The following is a 17,258-nucleotide window of genomic DNA, read 5'->3' as shown; positions in this document are numbered from 1 at the left end:
TTGGGGGAGAGGGAATCACATACCCCTCTCCCCCTCCAGCCCTTCTGTGGTGGGAGTGGAAGCACCTGTCCTTCGGTCTGGGAGGAGATGGTGGTCTCCTGCCTCCTCAGCAAGCTTCCCCTGAACCTTTTTGCTCCCTCAGAGGGAAGGATGGGTGCCAAGGTGGGTGGCGTGCTCTACCCACTCCCTCTCATCTCTCCTGCTCCCCTCTCTCTGTCTAGGATGTCTTGGAAGGAGTGTTCCCCTCTGTTTTTCCAGGATCTGAAATGGCCCCTTACAACTGCCATCAAAGGTGCTAACAAAAAATTGCTCTCACATCATAAGCACGCGTGCTGGCTCTCTCTGAGAGCACCTCTGGGTTGATACAGACATTCCTTCTCCTTGGCCCTTGCAAGTAGGAGCAAGGGAGATCACAGCTCTTTCCCTGATGCTCTTGTCATGCCCCAAACGAGCTCTCTCCTCTACCTGCCACTTCTGGCTTGCTTATCCTAAGCATCGTGGCGAGACGCCACTCCTTCCTCTCCCTTCTCCTCTACTTGCATGTGGTTGGGCTGTAGGGGCGAGGAAAAGGTGCTGATGGATCAACCCATGGGAGAGCCTCCCCTCCTAGCCCTGTCCCCACTGCTGGGATTGGGGCAGGGGGGTTTTACTTCTACGTCTGTGGTGCAGAGGTGGGAAAGGGTGGAGAGAATTCCCCACTCTGAGGCCTGCAGCTGTGCCCTGAGCGGGTGAACACTAGCGGAGCCGACCCTTTGGTGCTTCTGCATGAGGGACAGGGTGCTGGCAGCCGACTGCTCTGGCAGTGCTCCTGCCTGGAGCTGTCATTTTGTGGTCTGAGGGTAGCAGCGAGGCGGTCTGTGGGATAGAACTGGGGTGGCAGAAGGACCGACTGACCACTGACTGTAATTAGAGCCTCTCTAATTGCAGCTCCTCAGTGGGTGCAGTGAATGCCTCGCTGCCTGCCCGCAGGAATGCCTCGCAGCGGATGGGGTTTTGTTGGGTTCAAAGGGGCTCCAGGTGCTGCGATCTCCACCCTTGGCACACCTCTTTGTTTCTCTTCCCTTGTTTTAAGAGCTCAGCAGGTGCTCTGGGGATGTGGCTGCATTCACAGCTGAAGTCAGGGGCAGGGAGAAAGAGACTTCCCTGATCCATTCACCCAAGCTAAGGCTTCCTATAGCGTGTTGGACTCGTGTGCGTGTCTGTATTAATACCTGCCTGTATTCTTTGTGTTCTTACTTTTGCATCTTTCCTGTGCCTGGCACACCCAGGGTCCCTTATTTGAGCATAGCCTATCCACTGCTTCAAGGACGAGCAGTCCATAGTTCTGGGGAAAAGCTCTTCCTTAGGGAATCAGCGAGGAGATGCTTCTCTTTTTTCCCCTTGTAAGCAACAACAACAAGAAACCACAACTATTTGGAGGCTACAGGATAAGAGGAGCTTTATGGGGTGGATGCAAACCGGCCTGTCACCTTAGGTTGTTCAGTTGCTGTTTGGTGTGTATGTGGTGATGTGTTTTGTTCTGTGATAATGAGGTTCTGAAACAAATCGGAGCGTTTAAGTGGGAGATAAAAGGGAACTTTAATAGGAAACTCTCGATGTGTTGTGGCCAAGGTGCGTTCGCTTGGCAGACTTCTTTTCTCCGGTGTCTCTTATATGGTGTTCTTTAGGGGCGGGGGGGCAGGAACTGTGTAGTTGAAGGGGTTTTGCCTTTCTCCGGAGTGACAAGCAAAGGGGACCGTCTGAAGAGCACACGGTGGGTCGTGGTAGGGGTGCTGTCGTGGCGGGGAAGCTCGTGCGGTACATGCTCTTTGCGGAGGAGGAAAGGAGTGCCATCCAGCTTGCAGACACAGCTCAACCGCCTGCGCGACGCATCACTGCCCGGTTGCGTCGCCAGGTGGGAATCAAACCCTGAACCTCTGGATCTGGAACACAGATCCCCTGCTGCTTCCAGGTAGAGGCTGCTATCTGGAAGTCTCCAAGTGCCCTCGGGTGGACGCGCCGCTTGGGGCCGGCCAACCGACCTTCGTATTCATGTGGGTTACGCTCTTCCTCCTCAGTTTTTGCCCTTGCTCTTTAATGGAGATGGGAAGGAAGATCCATCCATTGCCCTTTGGAAAGGGCTTGAGGTTGAGGGGAGGAGTTCATTTGAAAGTATCCCCTTCCCTTCCCCGTACACCCTAGGAAAAAAAAAAAAAACAAAAACAGGGAGATATTCTCTGTGTCTGTGCCATGTTTGTTCTCTTGTCGTCGTGTTTTTAGAGGAGATTTTATGATGGAGTGGAAAAAGTGAAATGATTAGTTTTGCATAAAAAAAAGAGAAAAGCTTAAAAAAAAAATTTCTACAGGGAGAGAGAGAGCGAGAGAGTTTAAAAATGAATAATAAATGCGGTGATTGCACAAACTGTAGCGGTATTAGGCGGTCCTTAGAGAAAAGAGTATTTTGTAGTATCGAAGCATGTGTGTCTGGGATGGTGTTTGGTTGCTTGAACCGGAGGGAAAGGCATTCTGGGACTGGCAGCGATCTCCGAGTGGAGAAGGCGAGTTGCGTGTTGGAGGAACCCCGTCTGTCTGCAGCCCCCTCTGCCCGCGCCTCCCACGTGTTGGAGTTCCCTTCCCTCCCATTCCTCTCCTGTGAGCTAAGGTGGAGTCTCCAAATGGTTTTTCTGGCCGAGCAGCCCTCAGCAGTGGCCGCTCCTGGCCCACCACGTGGAAACAGTTGACTTTCTTTGCATGCACGGCAAGCTGCTAAGATTTGGGGTCAGCATGTACCTTTCCTGCCAAATCGCCGCCTTTTCTCCCTTCCCCTTGTCAGAGCAGGATGTAGCACGGTGGGCTCATCTGGGAAGAGGATGCACCTCCCCTCCGTGGGGTCTTTTTAAACTGAAGCAGGGGAGGTTTAGGTTAGTTGTTAGGAGGAAGTTCTTCACCCAGAGGGTGGTGATGTACTGGAACAGGCTGCCCAAGGAGGTTGTGGATGCCCCATCCCTGGAGGCATTCAAGGCCAGGCTGGATGTGGCTCTGGGCAGCCTGGTCTGCTGGTTGTCGACCCTGCACATAGCAGGGGGGTTGAAACTCGATGATCATTGTGATCCTTTTCAACCCAGGCCATTCTATGATTCTCCCAGTGTTGGGTAGGGAATGGCAGTTTTCTTGCAGGATTCACCACATCATGTCAGAGAACCCAGCCCCATCCGCCTGTCCCATCCCTGACTGTCACCCGTCTTCAGGGCAGGTGAAGGAGCGCTCAGGCTCTGCTGAGGTTGAGATGCACACCCTCTTCTCCAGGTTCTCTCTGGGGAGAGGAAGGCTCCAATGGGGTTTTGCGTGAGAGGACCACGTTCTTCCACTCCTGCTTCCTGGAGTTGTCCTAATATTGTCCTAACATTTCAAAGCAAGGAGGTGTACCGTGGTGCACTTGCTTCCCCATCTGAGATGGTCGTGCGTTTATCTGGTGTGGGGAGAAGGCAGCCACCCAGCTCTAGGGGACGCTAGGACAGATTTTCTCACCTGGACTTCTCTTGGCTTAGCAGCGGTAGGCAATGGGCAAACTGCTGCCTCCCGCAGCCTGTGCTGTTCCTGGGGATTTTCTCTTCTCTCTGAGTTCTGTCAGTGCTTCCCACAGCTTTCGACTTGGACCCGCCACCTCCTGGCTCATGCTCTTCTCGCTGAGCAGTGCGGGACCAGAGAGGTGTGCAGAGATGCAAGCTCCTTCCAGCGTGGAAAATGAGCAGACTGTGGTGAGCCGCTATTGCGTTTTCAGCAGAGAAAAGGGAGCATTTCTCCACGTCTCCCCTTTCTGAGATTCCCAGGGAGATTTATGAGATAATAATTGAAAGGCAAAATAGAACGCCACCAATCCTGCTCTTCACCAGGTAGGAGCTGTCTGTGAGCTGAGTCTTCCTAGGGATTCCACTCCCTTTCCCAGCCAGTCTCCACGAAAGGGGCTCCGGCAGCTCCTGGCGCTCGGAGGTGGCCGCATCCCAGTCCCTCCTGGTGGGGATGAGAATGTCTTCCCTGGGCTCTGCCCTGCTGAGGGACACTGCCCCAGGTCCCCGCACTCCTGCCTGCTGTGGGGCAGCGTGGGAGCAGATCCTTCCCCCAGGGAGGTGTAACAAGCCTGGAGCGCGTGCCTGGCTACGTGCTGATTTTCCCCTTCCCCACCTTCCAACAAGACCTTTCCTTCCTTGCCTGGTGCATCCTTTTACTCCAATGTCGCTTGCTTTTTGCTGCATCTTTCAATAGCCCAATAATCGTGCAAGAGCTGGGATCTTATTTACTTTTTTATATAGAAATCTATAAAAGAAATGCCCCCTTCCCTCTCCCCTACCCCCTTCTCCCCACCGCCCTCCTCTGCGCTGTGCTGCCGAGGGCTGGGTTTGGGGCTGGGCATTAGGAGCCGCAGAGCTCTGCTGGGGGACAGAGGAGGGCTGAGCATGGCTTTGGAAGTGCCCTTCTCCGTGCTTCCTGCCCTAGGTGGCTCCAGCAAGCATCTCGATGCTGTGGGTTTGAGCAAATAAGTGGCTTTATTTTTAATTTTTTTTTAATTATTGTTTTTTGTAAGGTCCACCCCAGAGCACATGGTTTCTTTTTGGGAGGGACAGATGAGACGCTGTCTCCATCCTTGCCTGCTCCCCCTTTGCTCATCCATCCGCCCATCCATCCTCTGCTTTCCTTCTCACATAGGGTTCGGTCCCCATCTGTGCAGGGCTTGGGTTTCTCCCTTCCTGCAGCTTTCTCCTCCCAGCAGTGAGAGGTTCTGTCCCCAGCCCTTCCGGGAAGCACAGAGGCTCAGGCCATGCTTTTAAGCAGACCCCCTGTTCCAGCATTGTTTTTCATTTGTTTTCTTTCTGCATAGATAGCCGCCCAGCGGTGACAAAGGACAGGGCCCTGCCTCATCCTTTTCTCCCTCTCGCCCTCCCCAGTGCCAAGCATAGGCTGAAACTCCACAGATTCTGAGCTGTGGCAGCACTAGAGCCCTTTTCCTCCTCATAGAGAAGGTCAGAGCTGCTCCCAGAGCGCTGGGGGCTCCAGTGCAGCCCATCCATCTCCTTACCTCCCTCACTCAGCATACAGAGTGAAGGCGGTCATTTTTTTTTTTCGTTGTTGTTTAATTTAAAACAAATATGTATCTTTTTTTTTTTTTTTAATTATTATTTTGGAGGAAAAAGAAAAACCTATAAAAATTGTGCACGGATGAATTGTATATCTATATATCTCTCTTTTTTTTTTTTTTTTTGTCTTGCGGTTTTCATTTTTCAATAGAGCGTTTGCCTTTGTTGTTTTCTGTTCCATCCAGTTCCCAGCTGGCTAAACTCTGAGAGGAGGGGGGGGGGACACGGTGGGGGGCGATGGGATCGCCCCTGCCCAGCTGCCCCCACACGGAAGCGGTTGGCTCCAGGTTTGGGGTGGGGGTTGTGCTGATGACTCTTGTATTCTCTTGTACATTTTGTTCTTTCTGCTGCTCTTGAATATTGTATCGATGCCAGAAATGGGGAGTTAAAAAAAATAAAAAAATTTAAAAAAAATTTAAAAAAAAAAGGAAAAAAAAAGACACACACACACACACACAAAAAAAAATAATAATAATAACCCCAATAAATTGTTACATTCCAAAAGCTGCTGTTGTCTTACTGTAAGAAACACTCAATGTGCACAATCACAGCCCCAAAGCACCGTGTTGGGCTGGAGCCCATAGAAATGCACAGAGGATGCCAGGAGTTGAGTCGTTCCTGGAAGGGCCCCGCGGTGCATCCACAGCTACGAGAGTGGCGGGGCAGCTCTCCAGCAGTGACGTGCCTTGGCTCAATGGCAGCAGGGAGCACTGTCCACCCAAACAGAATGTGGCCGAGGCTCAGTGCCGCTTGCGTTGTGCTGTTGGGTTGGCCGTGTCTCCGTGTGCTACTGGCCAGTGGAGTGGCCAATAGAGCCATCTTTGGCCCACAAGTTGGGGCTGGACGCAGCTATACCTCCAGTGAGGTTCTTCCTGAGCACACAGGCAGATCTGTACCAGTGGGGGGTGATGTAAGCCGTGTTGGTGGGAACGCGAGAGCTGGGAATAGAGGTCTGCATGTAGGATGGGCTGAAGGCTCTTGGCTTGGGCTGGGGGCACTGTGTTGGATCATCCCCTGGGTAAATCGTATATAGAATCTATATATCATACAGAATGGCCTGGGTTGAAAAGGGCCGTAAAGATCATCCAGTTTCAACCCCCCTGCTATGTGCAGGGTCGCCAACCACCAAACCAGGCTGCCCAGAGCCACATCCAACCTGGCCTTGAATGCCTCCAGGGATGGGGCATCCACAACCTCCTTGGGCAACCTGTTCCAGTGCATCACCACCTCTGAGTGAAAAACTTCCCCTTAAATCCCCAGCCTGAGGCCCCAACACCTTTTCCCATCCCACCTTAGGACCCACCCATGTTTTGGGGGTGCCTGCCCCCCAGAGGTGCCATTTGAGCACTAATTGCAGATGGTAAATCTGCCTGAACTGCTTGCTCCAGGCTGAAGGTTTCATTGCCACTGAGCACCAGGGCTGTGCCACGTGTATGTACTGTGGCTCCATGGAGAGGTTGGTTAGGTTAGGATTAGTGTTAGGAACCTTCTCATCCCAGTGTGTGGTTTGGGGCTGGGTGTGATGTAATTGAGCTGATCGCTTTCACCTCACTGCTCTTATAGGATGAGAACGAATGGCCTCAAGTTGCACTAGGGAGGGTTCGGGTTGGATCCTAGGGAAAACTCAGAAAGAGCGGTGCTGCAGTGGCACGGGCTGCCCAGGGAGGTGGTGCAGTCACCGTCCCTGAAGGTGTTCCAGAGCCGTGTGGATGTGGCACTGAGGGACGTGGTCAGTGGGCATGGTGGGGGTGGGCTGGCGGTTGGGCTGGGTGATCTTCCTGGTCTTTTCTAGTCTTAATGGTTCTATGATCTTGATGCGCTGCGCTGTGCACTCGAGTACTAAGCAAGGAACAAGCAGGTGCCTGAGGTGCCTCATTCACATGACGGATGGAAAGAGTGGGCCGGCTGCACGCACCCGCTCCCCGAGCAGCCCCACATCTCCTTCCCGAACAGCCGCACGGCGCTTCGGACCGCGGGCAGCGCCGGCGCTGCCGTTCCCGTTCCCGGCGGAACGGTGGGGGCGGCCCGGCGGCGGCGGGGGCGGTGCGTGCGGCTCCGGCTGATATAAGCGCGGCGCGGCGGGGCCCGCCGCCGGTGCTGTTGCTGCCGGTAGCGTCCGTTTCTCCATCTGCTGCCAGTCCCTCCGTCCGTGCGTCCATCCATCCATCCATCCATCCATCCTTCCATCTATCCATCCTTCCATCCATCCTTCCTTCCATCCCTCCCTTCCTCCTTCCCTCCGTCCCCGTTTTGTTTTCTCGCCGTCCGCGGGCTCGGGCCCCCCACGCCGCTGCCACCCTGAAGTTTCTGGCGGTGCTGCTGGCGGCGGGCATGCTGGCTTTCCTGGGGGCCATCATCTGCATCATCGCCAGCGTCCACCCGGCGGGCACCGCCGCCCCCGCCGCTCCCACCGCCGCCGACAATGACTCGGCCGCCGCCGCGCTGCTCCCCGCCGCCGACAAGGGGTTGGGAGCGCTGCACGGCCCCGCCGAGGCTCTGGCCAGCGCCGGGCCTCGCCTCACGGGCTCGACGCCGCTGTTCAGCCGCTTCGTCTGCACTCCGCTGAGCGCCGAGTGCCCCGCGGCCGCCCCCGGCCCCGCCGCCGCCGGCCCCGAAGAGCTGCTGGCGCTGCGCAGCGCCGCGGCACAGCTGCGCCGCACGGCGCTGGAGCAGAAGGAGCGCATCCGCATGGACCAGGAGACCATCCGCGAGCTGACGGGCAAGCTGAGCCGCTGCGAGGGCGGCCTCCACGCCGCTCCCCCCGCTGCCGGGCTCCGCGCCGCCCCCCGGCCCGGCACCATGGGGCACCCCCCCGCCGAGCCGCCCGCCGTGCGAGAGCTGGAGGACGCCGTCCGCGCCCTGCAGGAGCGCATCGACCGGATCGAGGTGGGGAGGCCGGGGGAATCCCCCAAGCCCATCCCCCCCAAAACCTGCTCTTTCCCCTCCCGATGTTCCCGCCACCCCTGGGGGGCTTTGGGAAGGTCTTCCTTGCCCCCCTTCCCGGCATCGCGGTCCCTGCTCAGGGGATGGGGGTCCCTCAGTGCTCGCCCTTTGCCTCCCGCCCATTCCCCCCATAGCGGGTGGCCCCAGACATCACTTCCTGACCAGCCGCTGCCCAATGTGGGAACCATGGACTGTGTCCAGATGCTGCCCTCCTGCTCAGCTCCATCATGGCCATAAAGCGGGGCTCCTTACAATGGAAAGTGTGAGCGTAGCCCCCCAACCCAGAGGGGTTGAAGAGTTGGGAAAGACCCCAACCCACACCTGCTCCCCCCGAGCATCTCTACCATGGTGTCAGCCCATCCTGGGGTCAGTGTCCATTTGTCCATTCCTTGGGGTTAGGATGGGTTCAGTGGCCACACAAACCTGGTGGGGGTTCATGGTTACCTGGAGGCTGGCAGGGAGAAGTGTCCACGCTGGGGGAACGGATGCAGCGGGGTGAAGCAGGCAAGCTTCGGGCATGTGGAGGCTTGCTTTTCTTGGGTTATTTCCCCCAGATTGCCATTGCTCCAGGGACAATGTGTTGACCTGGAGGTCAGTTGGGGCCACAGCCACCTGCCAGGAGTTTCACATCAACCTCAACCCCATCCCACCTGGTTCCCATTGCCATCCTGTTCCTCTCTATCAGCACAGTGGCACGTTGAGAGCCAGTGCCCCATGAACTTCATTAACAACAGAGGGTTCAGGCAAGGAGATGGCAAAGGGTCATCCATGCATCTGGGCCTCATAAGGTATAAAGAGATTGAAATGGAGAGGTGTGGATGGAGGACACCTCCTTGGGGGGCTAGCCTGGGGGTGATGCTCTGGCTGTTGGCAGCAAAGTGATGGATATGGGTATGGACACCCAAACACTGACAGCTCCAAGCGAGACCCAAGGGTGATGGAGATGTGCTGCTGGATTGGCTCCTCCAAGGAAACCCCCGTCCCTTGTGGTGCAGCGGTGGGGGCATGGAATGCTGTGCCAGCAAGGGGCGGGCACACAAGTGGGGGAAGTGTCCAGCGATGGGCCCCACAGGGGGCACCTGTCCCCAGCCCTGCTCTCCCCACTTAGTTGAATGCCGGCACGGGGGGGAGGGAAGCCACGAGGAGCAGATTTGCCAACGCATTAGTAAATGAAGGCTCTGATCCCCTTACATAAACGAAAGTGCATTGTGCCCAACAATGAGCACCGCCCGAGCCCCCCCGCAGCCGCTGACATTTCACGCGCTGAGCGCTACCTGGCAGCTTTCAATCTTTTCTCCAGCTCTGGTGGCCAACGTGTGCCATGCACCTCCCCCGCTCCCGCTGCCCACTCCCCAGCTGCCCGTGCTGTGGCGGCAGATGGGAGCCCTCCCCAAATTGGTAAATAACAGCTGCACAGCTATAATTAAGTGTTTCGCAAAGAACTGGGGAGAAGCGTGCTTGGAGGTGCTTATGGAGATGCAGTGCAGGCTGGGAGCTGGGGGGCTGAGATGGTCCCGTGTCCCCACATCCCACTGGGGTGGTTAGCCTCAGGGATGGGGTGGGGTGACTGGAGTTGCGGGTGCCACCTGCACTCTTCCCTCCTGGAGAGTCTTTGCTCTCTGCAAGAGCATCCCTGCACAAAGGTGGATGCTGGAGCTGCCCCCCATGCACCTTCGCCATTGATTTTTGCTTTTCTCTTTGGTTTTCTTTGCAAAACCCACGGAGGGTTTTTGCCTTGGCTGTCCCTGCTAGAGGCTCTTCCAAAGCCCAGAGCTTTGCTGGCACTCGGCAGCATCTCTTCATTTCCAGCCTCAGCGTGCTCCCGCCTGGTCCGGGTCCATTTGTGCTCACGCCAACACCATCTCCTCGCTTCCTCTCCCTGCTACTTTCCCCTGCCGTTCCCATCCGTGGAGGCCACATCCTCCCTGCCCAAGCCTGGCTCAGCTACAGGGAGGTGTGGACAGGGCAGGGGGGTCACTGCCATCAGCCTTGGGGACTGGAGGTGTCCCCGAGTGCCACTGCTGACCCCGTTCCTCTTGGCACACATCCTGGTAGCTGGGGCTTTGCCAGCAGATGGGCGATGCCGGCTTTACATTGACGGAGAGCTACCTGCTGACCTGGCACGTGTGCACGCACCCACGCACATGGGCTGAGCTGGGCTAAGAGGATTGCTCAGCCGTGCCACAACAGCAAGCGAGCAGCAGGGCGACCTGAGCTCCCAAAAGTCATTGAGAGCAACCAACGTGACCAACCCCATTTTGTACCAGAGGCTGATGGGACAAAGCCCTTGGGCAAGATCCTGGGTTGTGGTCCCCATGGTGTCATGGGTTGACGTGGTCCCTGTGGTCCGCATGGTGTCGTGGGTTGACATATCACGATTTAACCTTCCATGCTGACATGATGTTGAATTTCACCCCGCCGCCGAGCGCAGCAGGAGCTGCCATCCCGCCCCAACGGGTCAGCGCCCACCGCCCCAGCGCTCGCCCGCGATGCGCTGCACAGCAAGATGGAGCAGCTGGAGGAGCAGCTCCTGGCCAAGATCCTCGCCCTGCAGAAGGAGAGGCACGCCGCCAACACGGACCGCAGCCAGCAGCAGCACGACATCGAGAAGGAACTCAGTGCCCTGCAGAACCGAGTGGCGGAGCTGGAGCACGGTGAGTGCTGCCCAAGGGGGACAGAGGAGGCGTGGGCTGACACTGAATCCAAGGGCAAACCTGGAGGAGCGCGGGATGGGCACCTTTACTCCTCACCCTTCTCTTCTCTCCTCCCATCTGTGGCATGCAGGAGCTCCAAGCTACAGCCCTCCTGATGCCTTCAAGGTGACTATCCCGGTGCAGAACAATTACATGTACGCCCGCATGAAGAAGAGCCTGCCGGAGCTCTATGCCTTCACCATCTGCCTGTGGCTGAAGTCCAAGGCCTTGTCAGGGCTCGGCACCCCTTTCTCCTACTCTGTCCCCAGCCAAGCCAACGAGATCGTGCTGCTTGAGTGGGGCAGCAACCCCCTGGAGCTGCTCATCAATGACAAGGTCAGCCCAGCCTTCCCACGCTCTCTCCATCCCAGTTCTTGGAGGTTGATTCCCCATCTCTGGAGGTGCTCAAGGCCAGGTTGAAAGGGGCCCTGGGCAGCCTGATCTTGTGGCTGGCAGCCCTGCCCATGGCAAGGGTTGGAAATGAATGGTCTTCAATGGCCATTCCAACCCAAAGCCAGTCTGCGATTCTGTGATCCTAAGTGAGTTCCGTGGGAGGTGGCATGGGGGACCACAAGGAGGAAGGGCATGGGGAGGACAGCTCTGCCTAGTGGGTCTTGATGGAGAGAAGCAACAGTTCTGAGTCCCTCAGTGGGATATGCTGGGGCCCATTGGCAGCCCCAGTGAGTTTCATTCTCTTGCTTTCTACCCACAGGTTGCCCAGCTGCCGCTGAGCCTGAAGGACAAAGCCTGGCACCACGTCTGTGTGGCATGGACCACTCGTGATGGCAAGTGGTCGGCGTATCAGGACGGTGAGCAGCGGGGCTCCGGTGAGAACCTGGCTTCCTGGCACGCCATCAAGCCACAGGGCGTCATCATCCTGGGCCAGGAGCAGGTACCTGCTGCAGCCTATCGGTTGCTATGGGTGTGAGCATTCCCAAACGGAGTTTGGGCAGAGGCAGCCCCAAATGGGGCCCGGGGTGGGGACTGTGGGGCTCAGATATGAGGGCTCTCTGCCTTCTCATCCAACACCCAGGTGGGTTTCTTGTCCTCAACATCTTTTCCTCTTCCCTTTCCTGTCCCTCTTCACCTCCACCTCCACGCGGATCCCTCCCTCTCCCCAACTCATCCCCTTGTCCCTGCTCTCCTCCTGTCCCCAGGACACTCTGGGCGGTCGCTTCGATGCCACGCAGGCCTTTGTGGGGGAGCTGGCCCATTTTGCTGTTTGGGACCACATGCTGGCTCCAGCGGAGATCCTGGCCTTGGCCAACTGTACCTCGCACCTTCAAGGCAACGTCATCCAGTGGGACGACCAGGCTGTCGAGGTCTTTGGAGGGGCCAGCAAGGCAGCCTTCACTGCCTGCGACGAGGGGAGGAAGGCGTGAACGACACTCTCAGCTCCAGGCTGCCCTTCCAACCCTCCCAGATCAACGAGACCCTCTCACCACCACCACCACCCTATGATGGGGCGATGTTCGAGGCCTTCAGGGGAGGTCCCACGGCAGCCCTTCGCTCCTCCTGCCTCTCACCTTGCCCTGTTTTGTTTTGGGCCCCGGGCACTGGGGATATGGGGGGGCTGGGAGTGGGACATCCCCTACACTTCTTTATTTTCATCGCCCTGACGTCTGGTTTTGTGAGCCTGCTCCCTCCGAGCCCTTCTTCTCCATCAGCCATTCTCCAGAATCGTCCTCCCCCCATAGGATGAAAAAAGTCCTGTGAGTGGGATCTATTTCTTTTATTTTAAGCCTTCCCTGTGCCACATAAGGCAGGGAAAGAGGGTCAGAGACTCATCCTCATGCACCCAGCCCTGGTCAGGGTGGAGGAAATGAAGCAAAAGTGAGGAAAAGGGGCACGGGGAGAGGTGTGCCCCATTGCCCCCCAGCCTTTTGGGGCTGAGCTACTTGCAGGGGTGCTGGCCTCACCCGTGCCTTGGCCCCTGCTTTGAGCTGGCTGGGGCTGGGGATGCTGGTGGCCTCAGAGAGTGCCTGAGGATGTGATGTTTCCTTGCTGGTGTCTCAATATGTCTATGCCAGGGGTTTTTTTGGGGGGGTCTCACGGTGTGATGTCCAGCTTCCAGCACTCCTCCAAGCCCAGCATGTCCCACTTTGCACCTCCTGCCCAGGGACCGGGGGGCAGAGGGGACAACCCACCAGGGTGGGGGGGATGCAGTGGGGATGCAGTGCAGCCTCTGTGCCGAGTGGGAAACACTGTGATCTTCATGCCACCCCTCCCACCCCCCCAGTCGCTCGCTTGTGCGTGGCCGTGTCGTGTTGGGACATTTCTTTTGTAACGCTGGCTGTGGGCAATAAACGTGGCGTGTCTGTCAGAGCCTCGTGGGGCTGCAAACCTGGTGGAAAAAGAAGGCAAAAATCCCTGTGGGGATATTGGGTGTATGCCTGGAGGAAGGCAGCAGAGCTCTGGGAGCTCAGGGCTGCAGGATGCTCTGCAGCTCTCACCTAAGGCTCTCTCCTGGGGGCTTGGAGGCAATTGGGCTGAACGGGGGACATGGAAAGGCTATAATTTACCCAGGCATTTTAAAGGCTTATGGCAAACTCCCCCGAATAAGGCTCTTAAGGAAATGAAGTCATTATGGAGAGATTAAAAACTAGTTAAGAGGCAGGAAATCAAGAATGGGAATAAATATTTGATTTCCATTCTCAGTGAGGCCTCAGCCCTGATGTTCTGTGGCTGCGTATTCTGTAACTGGGTGGAGAAGGAGAAGCAAGGTGTGGGTTTTGGTTGTCTGTGCCCTATGAGAAGCAAAAACTGGTTATGGGGTTTAGGAAAGCAGCTGGGGAGATGGCAGGAGGCGAAAAAATCGATGGGGTTGCAAAGAATAATTGCAGCGGCTTACAGATGCTGCTGGCTTCTAAATTAAGCAGAGCCACTGAGGAAAAGAGCTGTGTCTCTCTGAGGGCAGCATGCTGGAAAACAATGCTTTGTGCACTAAGACAAGGGAAAATGAGATGGTTCTTAGGAGGGTTAATGAAGGAGAGGTGTAACAGCTGTGCTGAGAGCATGCTATGGCTCGACACCTCTGCAAAGACATATTGGATGCTGACACTATTAATTATGAAGCTCTGAAGCCATTAATTATGAGGCTTGAGGAGAAAATGCTGTAATTCCCAAGCTGGGAGCTGGGCTGCAATGTGTCCCAGTGGGTGCCACCACGATGAGCCCACTTTGTCCTAACGATGGGGGGCTGCTCTAATTGCCTCCATGTCCTCCTGCAGGCAGGAAGGCTCAGCAGGGCTGTGCTGTGGTGACACACAGCTGGCTGTGTCCCCATTTCCCAGCCAATGATGGGCACTGCAATGCAACCTGATGCTGCCGTGCATCAGTGGCACGTTGTTGTTTTACCAGCACAGAGGTATGAATTCAGGCTATGCTGAACAGTGCCAGGGTTTCCCATGGGGAACATTTCCCCTCCTCCCCCGGCTACCCTGGAACCACACTGATCAAAACCAAAGCACAATTAATTGCAGGCAACATCACGCAAACGCTCGCATACAACACACAGCCTCAGACAGAGCTCGCACCGACTTGCTGCTTCCCAGCAAAAGTGGGTGAACTACACAGGGATTAAAGCATTAAAAAAAGCACAGAAAGAATACGGTGCTTGAAAGCGCTGTATCCCCAGAGAGATTAGAGTAGCTGCCTGGAGATAGGGTAATGATGGAAAGATCTTCTTCCCAGAGATTCTGTTCCTAATTATCTCCTTTGCACACACATGCGCACACACACAAAAAGGCTGATCTCCCAGCTTTTATCTTTCTCTCGATGGTTTTAGCGCCTCGTTGCAAGAGGCCCATGCCTGCAAAGGAGAAAAAGGAAAAGGAATCGGCCCCAACTGCAGGAAGACTGCAACTGTCATGGAGGGAGGGGACTGGAGGCAGCATTTCATTTCTGTCACCGGCAGCAATGAAGGCAAAGGGAAGAGAAATGATCACTGCAACACTGTCCTCCCAGCGCTGTCAGGGCAATAGCAGCCCTGGGCTCTGCTTGGATGGATGGGTGTTGGGTGAGTAGGGCTGCCTTCGCTCTGCAGCTGCTGGGAGGACATTTCACATACACACCAACAGGATACCATGTGAACAATCTGGCCCTGGACATGTCCTGCATGACAAGGATGTGCCCTGATGGAGAGCCAGACATCACTCTTGGTGACCGGGGAACAGAAAGTGAGATCCCAGACCTGTATTTTCCTTCACCTGTATTAATTTTAGACTGAGATTTTGGGCCCATGAGAACCTAATGAGGTTCTGCAGGGTCAAATGCAAGGTGTTGCATCTGGGTCAGGGCAGATATGAGTATGAACTGGGAGAAGAACTTGTTGAGAATAGCCCTGCAGAGAAGGACACAGAGGTGCTGGGGAATGAAAAGCTGAACATGAGCCAGCAGTGTGCCCAGGTGGCCAAGAAGGCCAACAGCATCCTGGCTTGTATCAGAAATAGTGCAGCCAGCAGGAGCAGGAAGGTGACCGTCCCTCTGTACTCAGCTCTGGTGAGGCTGCACCTTGAGTTCTGTGCTCAGCTCTGGGCCCCTGACTAAAGAAAGACATGGAGGCCCTGGAGTGTGTCCAGAGAAGGGCAGCAGAGCTGTGAGGGGTCTGGAGCACAAGTCTGATGGGGAGCGGCTGGAGGAACTGGGGATGTTCAGTCTGGAGAAGAGCTCAGGGGAAACCTCATCACTCTACAGTGATGAGGTGACTCTACTTGAAAGGAGGTGCTCTTTAACATCTTTATCAATGACATCAATGATGGAATCGAGTGCACCCTCAGCAAGTTTGCTGATGACACCAAGCTGAGCGGTGCGGTTGACACGGTGGAAGGAAGGGATGCCATTCAGAGGGACCTCAACAGGCTTGAAAGGTTGGCCCGGGTGAACCTGATGAAGTTCAACACAGCAAAGTGCAAGGTTTTGCATTTGGGCTGGAGGAATCCCCGGTATCTATACAGACTGGAAGGAGCGGTCCTCGAGAGCAGCCCTGTGGAGAAGGACCTGGGGGTCTTAGAATCATAGAATCATAGAATCACCAAGGTTGGAAAAGACCTGAAAGATCATCCAGTCCAACCGTTCACCTATTCCCAATAGCTCCCACTAAACCATGTCCCTCAACACAACATCCAGCCTTTCCTTGAACACCCCCAGGGTCGGTGACTCCACCACCTCCCTGGGCACTCTGGTGTCAGTCCAGTGCCTGACCACCCTTTCTGAAAAGTAATACTTCCTAATGTCCAGCCTGAATCTCCCCTGCCGTAGCTTGAAATCTTGATGGATGGTCTTGATGCATGAAAAGCTTAACATGAGCCAGCAGTGTGCTCTTGCAGCTCGGAAATCAAATGGTATCCTGGGTTCCATCTGAAGAGAGGTGGCCTGCAGGGACAGGGAGGTGATTGTCCCCCTCCACTCTGCTCTTGTGAGGCCCCATCTGCAGTACTGTGCCCAGATCTGGAGCCCTCAGTACAAGAAAGACAGGGAGCTGTTGGAGAGGGTCCAGAGGAGAGCCACCAAGATGATCAGGGGACTGCAGCACCTCCCCTATGAATACAGGCTGATGGAGCTGGGCTTGTTCAGCCTGGAGAAAAGAAGGCTGCGGGGTGACCTCATGGCAGCCTTTCAGTACCTAAAGGGAGCCTACAAACAGGAGGGGAATCAACTCTTTGAAAGGGTTGATATGTGTAGGACGAGGGGAAATGGTTTTAAGTTGAGGGAGGGGAGATTTAGGTCAGACGTCAGGGGGAAGTTCTTTACCCAGAGAGGGGTGAGGTGCTGGAACAGGCTGCCCAGAGAGGCTGTGGATGCCCCGTCCCTGGAGGTGTTCAAGGCCAGGTTGGATGAGGCCCTGGGCAGCCTGGTCTAGTATTAAATGGGGAGGTTTGTGGCCCTGCATGTGGCAGGGGGTTGGAGATTCATGATCCTTGAGGTCCCTTCCAACCCTGGCCATTCTGTGATTCCATGATTCTGTGAGGTCGTGATGAGGTGGAAGTAGGCCTCTGCTACAAGGTAACAGTGATAGGATGAGAAGGAATAGCCTCAAATTGCACGAGGGGAGGTTCAGGTTGGATATGAGGAAAGATTTATTCTCCATAAGAGCGGTGCTGCAGTGGCACAGGCTGCCCAGGGAGGTGGTGCAGTCACTGTCCCTGGAGGTGTTCCAGAGCCGTGTGGATGTGGCACTGAGGACATGGTCAGTGTATGGTGCGGGTGGGCTGGCGTTTGGGCTGGATCATTTATGCCTTTCCGACCTAAATGTGCCTGCGATCCTACTCAAAACTAAAGACGGAACCACATCCCCAAACACGCTCCGCATTGAAGCCACTCCCCGCCCCCACCCCCAGGCGGTGGCTCAGCACAGGCACGCCGCGGACACCCCACGCCGCGCGGCCCAAGCCCCCTCCGCCAATAGGGTGAGCCGGGCGGCGCGCTGGCAGCCAATGGGCGGCGGGGAGGCGGGGCTTCCGGTGGCGGTTGCTAAGACAGCCGGGGCTCTTCCTTAGCAACCGGTGCGGGC

At 56.0% G+C, this 17,258-nt stretch overlaps 1 protein-coding gene across 1 annotated transcript; it reads left to right on the top strand.

Annotated features, from left to right (window-relative positions):
* Positions 1 to 7,442: 7,442 nt before the first annotated feature.
* Positions 7,443 to 12,129, top strand: NPTXR (neuronal pentraxin receptor; the record flags this gene model as incomplete). The annotated part of the gene is made up of 5 exons (XM_079549253.1): positions 7,443 to 7,997; positions 10,486 to 10,708; positions 10,839 to 11,083; positions 11,460 to 11,639; positions 11,905 to 12,129. The coding sequence occupies 5 exons, from the start codon at positions 7,443 to 7,445 to the stop codon at positions 12,127 to 12,129; spliced, it is 1,428 nt and encodes a 475-aa protein (XP_079405379.1).
* Positions 12,130 to 17,258: the final 5,129 nt, after the last annotated feature.

This window comes from Tetrao urogallus (genome assembly GCF_951394365.1).
Source record: "Tetrao urogallus genome assembly, chromosome: 1".
Classification (NCBI taxonomy): Eukaryota; Metazoa; Chordata; class Aves; order Galliformes; family Phasianidae; genus Tetrao; species Tetrao urogallus.
Note: the sequence above shows the minus strand (reverse complement) of the source record. Positions and strands in the feature narration are given on the sequence as shown.